This window comes from Pelodiscus sinensis, chromosome 7 (assembly GCF_049634645.1).
Source record: "Pelodiscus sinensis isolate JC-2024 chromosome 7, ASM4963464v1, whole genome shotgun sequence".
Taxonomy (NCBI): Eukaryota; Metazoa; Chordata; order Testudines; family Trionychidae; genus Pelodiscus; species Pelodiscus sinensis.
Genome location: NC_134717.1, coordinates 9,407,186 through 9,422,005, shown reverse-complemented (window position 1 = coordinate 9,422,005; position 14,820 = coordinate 9,407,186). Strand labels below are relative to the sequence as shown.

Below are 14,820 nucleotides of genomic sequence, written 5' to 3'. Positions count from 1 at the left end.
CAGTCCCTATCTTGTATGTAACCCGGGGACTGCCTGTATTTCCTAAAGACTTTTAGTATTATTCTACATTTTAAAATGCATATTTGGGTAGTTAACCCATTTAAGATTATTAGGGGGAAAAAATACAAAGCAGAGTGGGCTTGGTTACTGTTCAGTGCTGAGAAAAGGTTGGTGTCTGGAGAGAGAAAAAGAAATTGTAGAAGAGATTTTTAAAGGTTTTATTTAAAAAAAAATTAAAAGCAGACTACATTCCTATGAAAGGAATCAGGACTTTTAGGTCAGAAAACACACAGAGAAACAATGAAAACCTTGAGTGTGTTTTAAAAAGCGATAGGGAGGCATTTCAAGATTCATGATTGTTCAAACCATCTTGTTAGTCTTTAAAGTGCTACATAGTCCTGTTTCAGCTACACCAGACTAACACAGCTACGTTTCTATCACTTTTCATTCTTTGTACATATGCCGGATTCAGTCTGCCTCAGAATTTCACTTCTAGCAGGATGTTGAGTGGCCTTCAGCTCCCACTGAATACATTCAGCACCCATCAGAATCAGCCCTGTCTCATAAGAATTGGACAGTAACCAGTAAAGAATCGGTCTTCATGAACCTGAGCGAATATCTAGTGTAGTCAATGGAAAATCTCCTATTGAGTTCAATGAGTATCAGATGAGGTCCCATGAGTATCAGATGAGGTCCCATGGATGCTCTTTCGAAAACGTCCTGTTTGCATTCAAGAACGCCTTTTTTTGAAAGAGCACTTTCGAAAAAAGGCGTTCTTCCTCATGAAATTAGGTTTACCGCCGTCGAAAGAAAAGCCGCGTTCTTTCGATTTAATTTCGAAAGAACGCGGCTGTAGTCTAGACGCAGGTGAAGTTTTTTCGAAAAAAAGCTACTTTTTTCGGAAAAAACTCTTGAGTCTGGACACAGCCCTTCATCCCACTGCCAACAAAGCTTTCATAATGGGAACACATAAGACTAGACAAATGCATCTCCATTCTATTTGCATATGAATGTGGGGGCGGGTGGAGAAAGGTCAACCACGCCCCCTGCAACAGTTATCTTAGATATCACATGCACCAAGATATTTTCATCCTTAATTATATCAGTCTTAGAATTAGGCATTATAATAAAAAGATTGCTTCACATAATACATATCACAACTGTTCACTTAGGATTGATTTCACTCTTTACACATTACCTTGGCCCTAGGCACCTGAATCCCCTTGAGTAAAGTCACTTCCTTAAAAAAGTAGTTGTTCCAAGTCTAGGAATTTCTTCTTTGCTATCAGCTTGATTGCCAACAAATTATTGAAGAAAATATTTTAGGTGAGGATCACCTACAGAGATTTGATGAGTAACGTTTCATAGGTAAGCAGAATAGCATCATCCTCAAACAATAGGGAAACCTTCCTGATATTTAAAGTTTTTCTGAAAGCTTTATGGAAAAAGTTTAAATACCGTATTAAAACACTTCACTGCTTCAGAAAACTATATTAAAATATATTTACTAATATACTATAAAGCATTGGAAATAATTAACACAAAATATGAATGTAATGTTATAGCCTTGATTTTTCATCTACTAATTAACTCAAACATTGGGGGGTTTATACATAAGTCACAGCCACTGATACAAATTAGTGAGGTTTGACTCCAATAAAATGTAAAGTTACCAGAACCAACAGTAATTCCTGGATTCAAAACAGATTTTTAAAAATTAATTGAACTAAGTTTATGATTATGATATGTTAATTTAGGTTCCAACCATTAGCCCATCTACTAAAATATATAGAGCCAATCAATAGCTCAAACAGGGCTGCAAATCAATGTTTACCCAACTGTCAATGTCTTTTTCAAACTTCTAGTGTTTAGCTATAAAACAGCAAGATTAATAGGCTAAAAGACATAATTTTAGGTTACTTACTTAAAGAAGAACTTGTCCATAACGATCCCTTTTAACAAACTATTAAAAGCCAATTACATAGAGAAAAATATTTATAGCTAACTCAGCACTAGAAGGAGGGCCACTGGGACCAACGAACTAATCCCCATAAACGGATGGTTTCCAGGTTAGGCTTTAATTAAGAAAACACACATACATCCCATTAAATTTAATGTGCAATCCAATATTCTCACATTTAGTAACTCACTCGTTCCAATTATAGTCTGCTAATATGCAATAGCATCTTGGTATTCAGCCTATACTACTGCCTCACAAAGGCAAAACTGATTTGGAATTGGAGAGCTCACTTGATATTAAGAATATGCCATATATGTATCTTTTTCATATCATACTTTTGAAGGAGGTTTTTTCTTGCTATCAGTCAAGTTCTCCAAACTTATTTGTACTCAAGAGAGAATTCTCTCAACAGACCGGATCCTTTTTTCTCCACTAATCCTGTATTCTCTGTGTGCCTTCAATCTTCAGTGAGGATAAATAAGATCTCAAGTCACAAACGTCCACTGTCATCTTGTGCTGATCTTAAAAAACAACAACAAATAAACAAAACAAAAAAAAACCCACCACACGTTCTTTTGGAGAAAAGCTTTTCATTCCTGAGTGGGAAACTTGGGTGGATCAAAGCTGCCTTAGGATGTCCCAGGTCTTGGGTCAGACATTGTAATCAGGGGACTTCCCTTGTGGTTGTCTTAGTCGTATTTGTAATGCTGAAAATGCTCCCACAGTCACATGGAAAAAGAGCTGCCAGAGGTTGCGCAGTTCATACAGATACATGTTACACAGACAGATTAAACTAAAAGTCAGGAAGGATTTGACATTCCTCCAACCTGTGCAATATAAAAATAAATAACACTGCAAGGAAGAAAACACAAAGTCTGATTACTGCATTGAAAATCATTTCTGCTACAAATCACATTGAACCATAAAGTAGATACAGAAATGAATCATGGAGAAGTCTGTTGGTTTCTGAATTGAGTATGCAAATGGTACATTAACTTAAATGGTCATTCTGGAGTAAACAGTGCTCAACATCAGAAGTTAGACTTTGCTTCCATTTTTCTCTCTTCAAGAAAGATGTCTTCATCATATTGATAATGGAAGTGGCAATGGAGACAAATGTTTTGGCTTGTCTATGCCCCTCGGGCAATGCACAAGGAACAGAAGCTTCATTAAGCCTCTTGCTGGATGGAATCCCAAATCCATATAGGTGTAAAGCTGGTGTCATGGTCCCTTGGTCTCACACCTAGCATAGAGGTGGGGGAAGCTCCAGCTATTTCCAGCTGGCACAAGTTAGAACTGATCTCAGGTTGCTTAACAATGATGGGATGGGAGCAGGAAAATCAGGGAGCAGAAAATGGCTCTCATCCTCTACTTTACCCAGCATGTGCAACTTCCCTTTGTACAAACCCTAATCTTAAAAAGGTGGTAGGATTACTATGGGGATTCAATGTAAGTCAGTAGGAAAAGGGGAAAGAGTAGAAGGAGACCACACAGTAGGAGAGGAAAACAGAAGGAGCCTACTTCTAGGAGAAGAGTCTTAACGGAATAAACTCAATTCAAGTTTCTCTTCTTCACAAAACATTCTTCAGAGTCCAAATTCTCATATACCAGCACAACTGTAAATCTCATATCTGCTAAAATTACATCATTTTCACAAATGCCTTCCTCCTCTGCCACTTCCACAACTCATTGCTTCATTTCCTGACTTAAGCTCCCACATCTACTCCTCTTTTTTTGTTCTCCCTCTGTCCCCATTCCTTCTCCATAGAAACTACTTTGTTTTCACCTCGGGTGCATGCTGACCAATGTCTTCTGATCTTTGATGCGCCTTTGAACCTTCTGCATGGCTACTATTTAAAGCAGCAGGGCAGAGGACACCACAGCACATCAAAGACCACAGAACACAAGACAGCATGCGGCTGTACTAAAATAAAGCAAAGGCACTTCAAAGCAGGGAATCATGTTAGAAGGATGGGGGAGTTTTCAAGAGTGAAAGCAAGCAAGCGAAAGCAGAAATGCCAAGGGATCTGGCAAAAGGTACACTAGAGAAACTCCTCCCAAAGGCAGGGACAGCTCTGGAGGGTGAGGGAATTAAGAAGCTATTTAAGACACAGACTATTATAAAAATGCATTGAGTTCATACCACCAAAGAATTTAACTGATGTCTCTAGATTGATCAAGCCATGGTATCAATGGTTAGGGTTGATGCTGATCTCAATGGCTTTTCTTCACAATGGAAGAATTGTTATTAAAAAAAAAATCTTTATGCTACTTACTACTTTTTGCATTTTTCTCATGTGGTACTATAAAAGACTTGTCAGATGCACTTTTATTTCTAGAAAGACAAGGTGGGTGAGGTAATATCTTTATAGGATGAGCTTCTGTTGGTGAGACAAGCTTTCGAGCTATACAGAGCTCATCCTCAGGTCTGGAAAAGTTATTTTGAGTGTCACAGTTAAATAAAAGGTTGAACAGATAGTTTAGTATAAGTAGTTATCACATATGCTAAGCAATCATTCAAGGTGAATCCCCCTGTAATCATATGACACAAAGGGGATTAGTGCATTACAGCTTGTTATAATAAGCCATAAATCCAATGTCTTTATTAAAACCATGATTTTAGCATCTAGCAAAGTTAGGAATTTAAGCTCCCAGGCTTGTCTTTTGAAGGTTGTGCAGGTATCCTTTGAGGATAGAATCATACAATACTAGGACTGGAAGGGACCTCGAGAGGTCATCGAGTCTAGTCCCCTGCCCTCATGGCAGGACCAAATACTGTCTAGACCATCCCTGATAGACATTTATCTAACCTACTCTTAAATATCTCCAGAGATGGAGATTCCATAATCTCCCTGGGCAATTTATTCCAGTGTTTGACTACCCTGACAGTTAGGAACTTTTTCCTAATATCCAACCTAAACCTCCCTTGCTGCAGTTTAAGCCCATTGCTTCTTGTTCTATCCCCAGAGGCCAAGATGAACAAGTTTTCTCCCTCCTCCTTATGACACCCTTTTAGATATCTGAAAACTGCTATCATGTCTCCCCTAAATCTTCTCTTTTCTAAACTAAACAAACCTAATTCCTTCAGCCTTCCTTCATAGGTCATGTTCTCTAGACCTTTAATCATTCTCGTTGCTCTTCTCTAGACCCTCTCCAATTTCTCCACATCTTTCTCGAAATGCGGTGCCCAGAACTGAACACAATACTCCAGTTGAGCCTAACCAGCGCAGAGTAGAGTGGATGAGAATTGATAGGTCAGAAACAGAGTGATCGCTTTGTGAAAAGTGTTCACCCACAGATGATATGGTGTTTTTGTCTTTTATCATCTTCTCATGTGAGTTTATTCAAGAACCCACACAGTTACTGGGACATTTAGGTCATTGGGTAAGGACCACTACATGTTGTGACAGGCATGTGAAGAAACCATAGATTTTGAAAAGTGTGTTATGAGGGGTGTTAATCATTATTGTAGTAGAGAGATGTCTGCAGATTTTGCAATGTTATTGTGGCTGGGCCTGGTGCTGATGTGAGTTCATGTGCCCTGGTGTGTGAGGAGTTTGATTTTGAAAATAAGCTTGGAGAGGTTGTTTCAAGAATAGAAATAAATCCCCTCCGACTGTACACCTGTAGTTGTCGACATTCCCCAGTACTGGAACATGCACATACGATATAATCAAACTACAACCCATCCTCGATGGACCCCCCATCCTGAATCCCCTCTTCTGGTTTTCTCTCTCTCACCAATAGAAGTTACACCAATAAAAGATATTACCTCATCCACCTGGTGTCTCTAATATCTGCAGACCAACATGCTTACAACTACACTGCATACTTTTATTTCTACTCGTTTATTTTCAGTTCTCCTCTACTAGGAAATATTTGGTTGCAAACATGTGCACGAGTAAGTTTTGCAAAAAACCTATTTGTACAATGCCTATATTTTGGCTAATTTTGCATTAAGGTTAGTTCTTGATTTAAAAGAAACATTTCCATACGTACTACTTCATTCTAATCTCTGAAATAGTGTCAGCTTCCAGACACTTATTTTTTCTATTTCTTTTCTCCATTTCCATTTGCCATTTTCCCTACCATAGGGATTGCCACAGGACTCACCAACACAATCCATTTAGCACTATTCTCTTCCTTAAATATCATTAGCATTATATGATACTGACATATAGTGGTAGTATTCATTTTTTAAGTTTTTCCAAGGAAAGTCAGAGGAATTGTGTGATTGCTGCTGAACAATACAATTACTGGGCTATTTTTTTTTTTTGTTGTTGGACATTTTACTAACCTCTGCTGTTTATCCTTCCTGTGAAACAGATGCTGTTCTCTTGATGCTAGTTTTACTTGGGGATATTTTTGTTCTATTATAACCCAGCTTTAGTTCCCCAGAACATGGAGTATCTTCAAGTACAGCACCTAAAATCTATTTTTGCGGAGGATTCTAAAAGTTGTATTTAATGGGAATTAACATGTAAACATGATTAATCAGTAAATCAGCTATTAGAATCTAGGTCATTTCATGAATTTACCTTGCCATGTGATGAAATCTGAAAAGCTGAGCGTGACAGTTTCAAAGAACAGAGTAAGCCATTGAGATGCGCTTCTCTCAAATGATAAATGAAAACATAGGGTTTAAAAACAGGATGACAAATGTATTTAACAACATAAATGTGCTTTTTGATCAAGGCTCCATACACTTGAAGGCTTTTACTCAGGTTTTGTTGTCTTACTGAATGTGTGAAGCTGAATTTTTCAGCAATCCTTTTCTTTACTTGGAGGGAGGGAGAAATGTGCCTCTTACAAAATAACAGCAATCAAAAGGCCAAGGCAATGTGATTTTAACATGAAACTCTGCTGTTGGTGCAGAAATTTTAACAGAAATGCTCTAGATTGCAATTTTGCTTTTATGTAGAAGACTTTCCTATGTTGCTTCAGAGAAAGCTTTTATACCTATTAAGAAATGGCTTGTATTTAGGGAAAAACTGATACTTCAAAGGAGGAGTCAAGATGGTGGAGCAAGCCAAAATAAGGAAAAGTAGACAGAGAACATTTCAGACACTAGATTTAATTTTCTGTTCTTGCATAGAAACATATGTTTTTCTTAGTTGTATTATTGATTCCCTAGCCTCTAAGTTACTATTATTTCTGAATATTGCAATGCTTCTGTTTCATCGAAGTGTCAGCATTGAGGAACAAAATAAAGGTTTCTGTACAATCTGTCAGGAAATGGGAAATTGGAGCCAAATCTTGAATTAATGAACAAATTGGGTTCAAGAAAATGAAAAATAAACATTTTTACTTGGAAATGCATATTTGAAGATAGACATACACAATGCTCAAATGTGCCTCAAAAATTACAATAAGGCAAAATGAAACAAATCCAAAATAGCAACTACAAGTAGTACAGGGATGCTTCTTGACCATGCGATGTATGAGTTTTACACTTCCGGATTTGCATTTAAAGAACAGACAGAAATGCTTGTCATACCTGCTTGAGGAGTGGGGTATTTAAAGAACGTGTGCTAAAGATTGCCAGGAAAGAACCCTTCATAAGTCTGAAACAGCTGATTATGAGGCTGTTCAGGAGCCTTGTTTTTTTCCTTCACCTGCCTAAAAACATCCAGTATGTATGAAGATTAATAAAAACAATTACTCAGACACTGTATTTTGTTTTTAAGTTTGACACATCCTGTATAATATTCATTTTGAATCTTGATTTGTCAGTCAATATCCATATGTTGCTGGTATCTATTATAAGGCTCTGAAGAATTTTCTTTTCAATGGTCAAATTCTGCTTGAACTCTTGGTACTTAGGATCACATAATTGGAAAGGTAAATCATCTGCATTTCAAACCAAGAGGTTGGACACAGACTCAGAGACACACTGCATTTATTCTTTGCTAAGCAATAATTCATAAAGTATAATCTTTCTGGAAGCACAGTGATTAGTTTAACATGTTGAACTAAAAATTCTGTTCCCTTTAGGTCCAATTGTCCTGTACAACTTGATTGTATCAATTTTCTTGTAAATTAATAGAGCATTTGTTTCTGAAGTATTAACTGAAAAAAATGTAAAACATTAGGCCAGTCCTGTTGCTGAACTGCAGTGTAATATGCTTTCATGCAAGATCTAATAATACACATGCCAAGACAATTTTGGCCATGATGTTGGCACTTGATTTGGGCAGTAAAGAAGACTAACTCATTGAATATTGGTAATCATGACACAGAAGGATAAAGGAGAGAAGTTCTGGAAATTAAATTTAGAAAACATCCAGAGTTTTTGGGCTCACTTTCTCTATAATGTTTCCAGTTCTATCATGCAGAGGGTCAGCAAGAATGCTGGGAGTAGGGGCAGGATTCCACTGTTGCTATACCTCGATGAAAAGATTAGGTAAAGAAGAGGGGGGTTTAGAAAAAAGAAATCAGTAAGTGCTGAAGAGCACTCAAGTTGTGCAAAGATATCGCTAGAGATGTCACTAATACAAAGGTTAATTGTGTCCTGTACAAGAAAGGACAGAAACTAGAGCTGAACTAGACAATGGACAGATTGAGATCAGAGGTAAATTCTGGAACAATTAGACTTGACATACTGGATATTCCTGAAATGTGGTGGAAGACATCAATGGGGTATTATAAATACTTCATGATTAGTTTACCATTTAGTACTAAATTCCTGGTCCACTTAGGTCCAATTTCTGGCCTGTACAGCTTGGCTGTAAACAGTTTATTGTAAATTAATAAACAGCAATATATGAAAAGACAGATAAGTTGTATGGATTGGGGAAATCACAATGTACAGAAAAAAATCCTAAAACTCTAGTAAGATTAAATTTCTGAGTGAGGATCATCACATAGTAGTACAAGAGCATAATGACATGAAGTAGAAAACAGCTGGAGGACTGCAAACAAAGGGTAAATAAGATACATGATAATGTAAGAAGTTGGGAAGTTCTTTTGTGGGGTATTAGCGGTAATCTTATTTAACATTTTTACTAATAATCTTCAATAGAGGTGGACATATGTTATGAATTTCAGAGTGGTTGCTAATCTGGGAGGAAATACAGTCACTGAGAACAGACAACAATGCAACTGGACCTAGTGGGGTTAGAAATATCAGAAAATACAAAAGTTGTAATCTGGAAAATTGCAAGACAATGAACTTCAGTACTGCTTAAAATACACAAGTCATTCTAGTTGACAGCAATTATATACAGGTTGGACCTTGCTGGTCCAGCACCCTCGGGACCTGACTGGTCCCGAATGAGGGGATTTGCTGGACCAGGGAAGGTCCCTCCCCTTGTGGCCATACTGCCATCAGACTAGGTGATCCACCTAATGCTCCACTGGTACTAGGGCTCCATGGCCTGGGCCAGGACTCCCTGGCTGCCACTGGGGCTGGAGTTCCCCAGCCGCTGGAGCCAGAACATGGCCACAGATCCGCGGCCAGGGACAGGGACAGAACTCCCTGGCCGCCACTGGGATCAGAGCTCCCTGGCCAGGGCCAGAGGTCAATGACCATGGCCAGGCTAGAGCTTCCTGATCGCTGGGGCCAGGGAGTTCCGCTGGGACTAGAACTCCCTCCCATGCTGTCCGTGCTTCCCCCTCCTCGCCCCGACCCTCCCACACACTGGGCTACTAGCTCAGTCGCAGGTGCCCCTTACAGCACTCCTGCCCATCGCCAGACCCCCCTCCTCTTGGGCTCTCTGGTCCAGGAATATCCGTGGTCCATTCCAGACCACAGATATTGCCAGATCAGGGAGTCCCGGTTAAGGGAGGCACAACCTGTACAAGTACAGAATGTTATATAACATCTAAAGGGGGAGCAAGCTATCAGACTGAACATCCCAAAAATGACCAAACATGAAATATGCATTTAGTTTTAGGCTCATTAATACCAGAAAGACAACCAAAACTTGGTATGAATCCAGCAAAGAGCCATAAGAATTATGAAGGGACTGACATAACTGACTTCTATGGAAAGACAGAGCTAGTTATGTATACAGTTTAGTTAAGCTAACTAAGAGATACCAGGGGTTTGCTAAAAGTTTAACAATATATTAGGAGCACAAATAAAAAGGAGAAGAATTATTTAGTGAGATAAAATGAATTTATAACTAGAAATGGTGAGAAAGCACTGAGAAAAGGAAGGCTATGTTCTAGGGAAAACTTATAGATGATGAGGTGTATTAGTTTGTATAATAGTAATTTGAGATAAGTGAAGGATTCCTTATCCCTTATTATACTTACAAGCTAAACTGACAGTAACACTGTAGGAACAAAACCTGTATTTGCCCAGGAAGATAGGGGAAAAATGACCTAAAATGTCAGTTTCATCTGATTCTATAATGCTGAACCATACAGCAATCCTAATATCAATCTCAGGAATAGACACACATCTTGATAAACTAACCAGGAAAAGACAATCCCAGGAGACAGTAGCCCAGAATTAAGACTGCAGATAAGAATCTATGCTAAGATTTCTCATCACCATCCAAATAAGAAAAGGAGGTTGCTAAAGTTGCTTGTTAAAGTCTAGCCATTCAAATATATACAATGTTTAACAAAACTTAATAACATTTGTAAATGATTAAATAATGCTTCTGAAAACTACTGCTATTTACCTGATATAAGCAGGCTGCTGTTCCAAGGAAAAATGCAATGACATAACTGAAATCTTCACCCTCATTCTGTGAAAAGAGAATAAAAATCCAGTGTTTTCACAACATATTTGTAAATGCACAGGATATACAAGGTCTCCACAAATAACTTCTACCTCTAATTAAAAATAATACAGCATATATATTTATAATTACCTCCTGTACAGAAACTGACGAAACTAGAAGGCATCACTTATTTCTCTTTAGGAAGGTCAGATTCATGGAATGAAGTTACAAGGCTCCAAAATATCCTGAAATCATTCTTGCTTACTGTTTCTAGTCCGCATAGCAGACACCCAATGCTGGGATTCTTGAAGGTGCATAAGACAGTCTCATCTGCAGCTTTGATCACCTAGTTTCCCTACACTACTTTGAAAATTCTAATCTAATCTACTGTTGGGAAGTAGAAGAATTAACAACTTGTAGAATGGCCTTAATATATAACTTCACAAAATGGAAACTCTATAAAATGGAAAATACAAACTGGCCACTAGGGGGTGCTAAAATCCTATGTAGAAAACAATGCAGGTAAACATATTAATGGAAGAGAGGACAAAAGCATGACTATTAGATAAAGATTATTCATAAACAGTTACATGGATAGTAAATTGAATTTCCTTAAAGCAGAACAATAGAAAAATGAACTTAAAATTACAGCTCTTTTCACTTTAAGTTATTTTTCCTTAAAGGGACCTATTTTTTCTAATATATTCAAACAGGTTTTAATATTTTCCATAAAGCTGAGCAGAATAAATTTATGCTGTCAGTGATTATTCTAGACTGCATTTTCATGCTTTTCAAGCAAACATCTGCCACAATCAGAAACTTTCCCATACGAACAAGGGCACTCATGCAATCTGTTTTTCATCAAGGAGAATTCCATTTCTGAAGGAAGCTGGTCCATTTGGAACTATAGCCCATCTCTCTTGAGAACATGTTTTGCCTGAAGTTTTCTCATCTGTAGCTTTAGCTATTAAAAAAGGTCTGTACTTCTGCACACAAAATTTTTCTCCAGAACAGAACTTCAAAAGGTTATAACAACTTTCACCTCACAGTAGATACATGTGCACTGCGGGGCAAAAGTTGAATTAAGATACGCAACTTCAGCTACATCAGTAGCTGACCTTGAAATAGCTTAATTCGAGTTTGGCGCTGTCTATATAGCAGGAAGTCGAAGGAAGAATACACTTCCTTCAACTTCTCTTCTCTTAAAATGAGGGTTAGGGGAGTCAAAGTAAGAAGTCCTCCATCTCGATATTATTTCAAAATAAAGGCTTGCTGTGTAGACACTCACTATGTTATTTCAAAGTAATGCCAGTTCTTACGCTGCTGTGTAGACATGCCCCATCACAACAGAATTCAGAACAGTATAACTACCACACAGTCACAACAGGCTACAAAGTAGTTTTGTAATCTTTAAATGAATTATTGATTAAAAAGGAAAGTCGTCTAAATTCAGAAGGAACCTTTATAATGAGATTTTTTTCTGAAGTTAAAACTTCCATTTAACATTGAGTTTGCATGACTTCTGCTTTAACCTCTGTAGATTTATTCCATGTTAATTTTAAGTTCCTCTTCATTTTATTTTGTGTGGATCTGAAATGCTGGGAATTAAATAGTAAACCTTATATTCCATCTGCAAATCACTCACTATCCACCATCTTCCAATATAAGGATGTCAACATGTAGACGAGTACATGATTAACTGATAAGCCTGGGCTTATTGGTTAATCTTGTTGACTACACACACACACACACCCACTCCCTCATCTCTGTATCAGAGGAAGACGAGGGAGAGGGAAGCTGGTACCCCTGAGGAACCAGCTTTTAAGCTGGCTCCCCACGAGCACCACATTCCACGGAGCCCCACCTGCCCATGTTGCTGCCTCTGATAGAGAGGCAGCAGCACGGAGGGTGAGGGAGGTCAGGCAAGAGCTGGTACATGCAGGAAGCCAGCTTTTAAGCCAGCTGCCCAAGCATATTGGATTACCTGGAGCTGGCTGTCCCCTCACCCTGCTGCCTTTCTATCAGAGGCAGCAGTGCAGGGGGGCAGGCATAAGCCAATATTAATGGAGAGATGGCTTTTAAGCTGGCTCCGCGCATGCCGGCTCTGCGGAGCCACCTGCCTCCCCTTTCTGCCTCCAGGGGGAGAGGGAGGCAGAAGCTGGTGCTCAGGGGGAGCCGACTTAAAAGCTGGGTCCCTCGATCACCAGCACTGCCTGCCCCTCCCAGAGACAGCAGTGGGGCAAGGGGAGCAAAAAGGAGGCTGCCATAGAGCAACCTCTGTCCGCAGCACGCTCAGGCTCACCATGGACAGAGGTTGCTTTGTGGGATGCCAAAGTAGCCTCTGTCTGTGGGGAACTTGGGCCCCCACGTACAGGGGCTGCTGCCGCCCCACACTGTTGTCTCTGTATCAGAAGCAGCAGCATGGGGCAGGAGGTGGGAGCCAGTCCGCACAGGGTGATAGTACAGAAGCAGCAGCGCAGAGTGGCAGGGGGCTCTCTGGGAGCGCCCAGGCTGCCAGCCCCGCCCCCGGGAACTATCAAATGGTCATGCAACTGTTAAAATTTGATGAGGTTACACATCTAAGTCATTGCACACTAACAACCCTATTCTAATATAATAGCACAGAGAAAGAATCTGAATTGGCCACCACATTATTGGTTACATAGGCTAATCATACACTGGAATATCCTTCTGCAGCTGAGTTCCTTCAGAAACAGAATAAGTACTACAGATATTATACAATTAAAGAGGTGAAATTCTGCCTGCTCTATGTGCAACTCTGTATTGTAATTTATATGTATAAATCTAATGGCATGGTGATAAAGCATTCAGGAAATATTTATATGTACATAATATATAAGAAATATGATTTGTGAAGGAAAAGGGCATTAATTCTCCAGAAATGCCACATGAAACTGCATAATACATTTAAAAAATCTATATACCTTGATTTTATTCTCATTTTCAGTTTGTAATAGCAACAGTGACCTTGGCGCAGGGCATTTTCATCAACTCCTCCCAGCCATTCATTAATCTTTAGGAAATGCCCTGGGCCTCAACTGTTAATGTTTAAATTAATACACAAGTATGTATACAGAACATAATCAGAATGCACATAGCATCTTGCATATTTTATGTAACTAGTATCCTTAAAAGTGATTAAACACTGATAATTCTGTGATTATGAAGGAATTGTTCATAGGAAGTCTTATATCCCTGAACTTACTTTACTGAGCGAATAAATATTAACCAAAATAATAAGATTCCCCTTACACCTTTTGAAAGCCAAGATCTTCATGTTCCCCTAAGACAACCACAGTGTGAGGAACTCAATTTAATATTTTAACTGGGGCAGATACTCAGCAGCTATTGTCATGGTTCCACTGACTTCAATGGAGCTATGACAATTGACATCGTCAGACTATATGCTCTTCTAACAGGACAGTATCCTCCATTCAGTACATAGTATCAGTAGCAATGTACCTAATAAGAGTAACAATGAACAAAGGAAAACCTCTTATTCATTGCAGGGTCATCGGTTACAATATCAACTATAAATATATTTTAAAGGAAGTCAGTCAAGGGATAGAACTTCCCATAACTAAGTATGTATTTTTTATTTTAGTCTCAAAGGAACAAAGGTCCAGGTTACAAAAAAATCCTTCACATATCCACGTTCTGTGATTCATTGCAGATAATGGGCCCAAATTTTGAAGGCATATCCTTTTACTCAAGTATTATGCATAAAAGACACCTATGAAAAAGTGGCTTTTCAAAGGTTGGCATCATGGCATAGATTTAGAAAACATCAGTCTATGCCCTGTACTAGTGGGATTTGCAGAAGTATCTAAGAGAGTTAGCTGTTCATCTTCCAATGAATCTCCAAACGGTTATGTGCCCTTGAAAATCTCATCCTGGATACACTCAATAATGGGTATGTATAATAATATATATAATAATATTCCTGGGGGAATTCTGCACCAAAAAATTGAAAATTCTGCAGAATGTGTAAACATAATACAATATATCAATCCAGTTTCAATTATTTTGTATTTTATTTTAAAATATCTGTCAGCTAGTATGTTTGTAACAATTCCAGCCAAAAAAGAGATTCAGGAATACAGAAAAGTATTTTTCACACCCCTCAGAAGCAGTGCAAAGGATTGGGGGAGTCAGGGGTAATGG

General features: G+C 38.6%; 1 protein-coding gene across 8 annotated transcripts in view; it reads right to left on the bottom strand.

Moving 5' to 3' along the window:
• Positions 1–395: 395 nt before the first annotated feature.
• SEC22A (SEC22 homolog A, vesicle trafficking protein) overlaps positions 396–14,820 on the bottom strand; it is a 39,324-nt gene continuing 24,899 nt past the window's right edge. For 7 of the 8 annotated variants that reach the window (XM_075933125.1, XM_075933122.1, XM_075933123.1 and 4 more), the window contains 2 exons: positions 10,594–10,659; positions 396–2,812 (listed from right to left, as the gene is read on the bottom strand). In XM_075933125.1, coding sequence (XP_075789240.1) covers positions 2,612–2,812; positions 10,594–10,659 — 267 coding nt within the window. In that variant the 3' untranslated portion in view covers positions 396–2,611. Of the gene's footprint in view, positions 2,813–3,872; positions 8,030–10,593; positions 10,660–14,820 lie in introns of those variants that run through there. The other variant, XM_075933124.1, reaches the window with a different exon arrangement.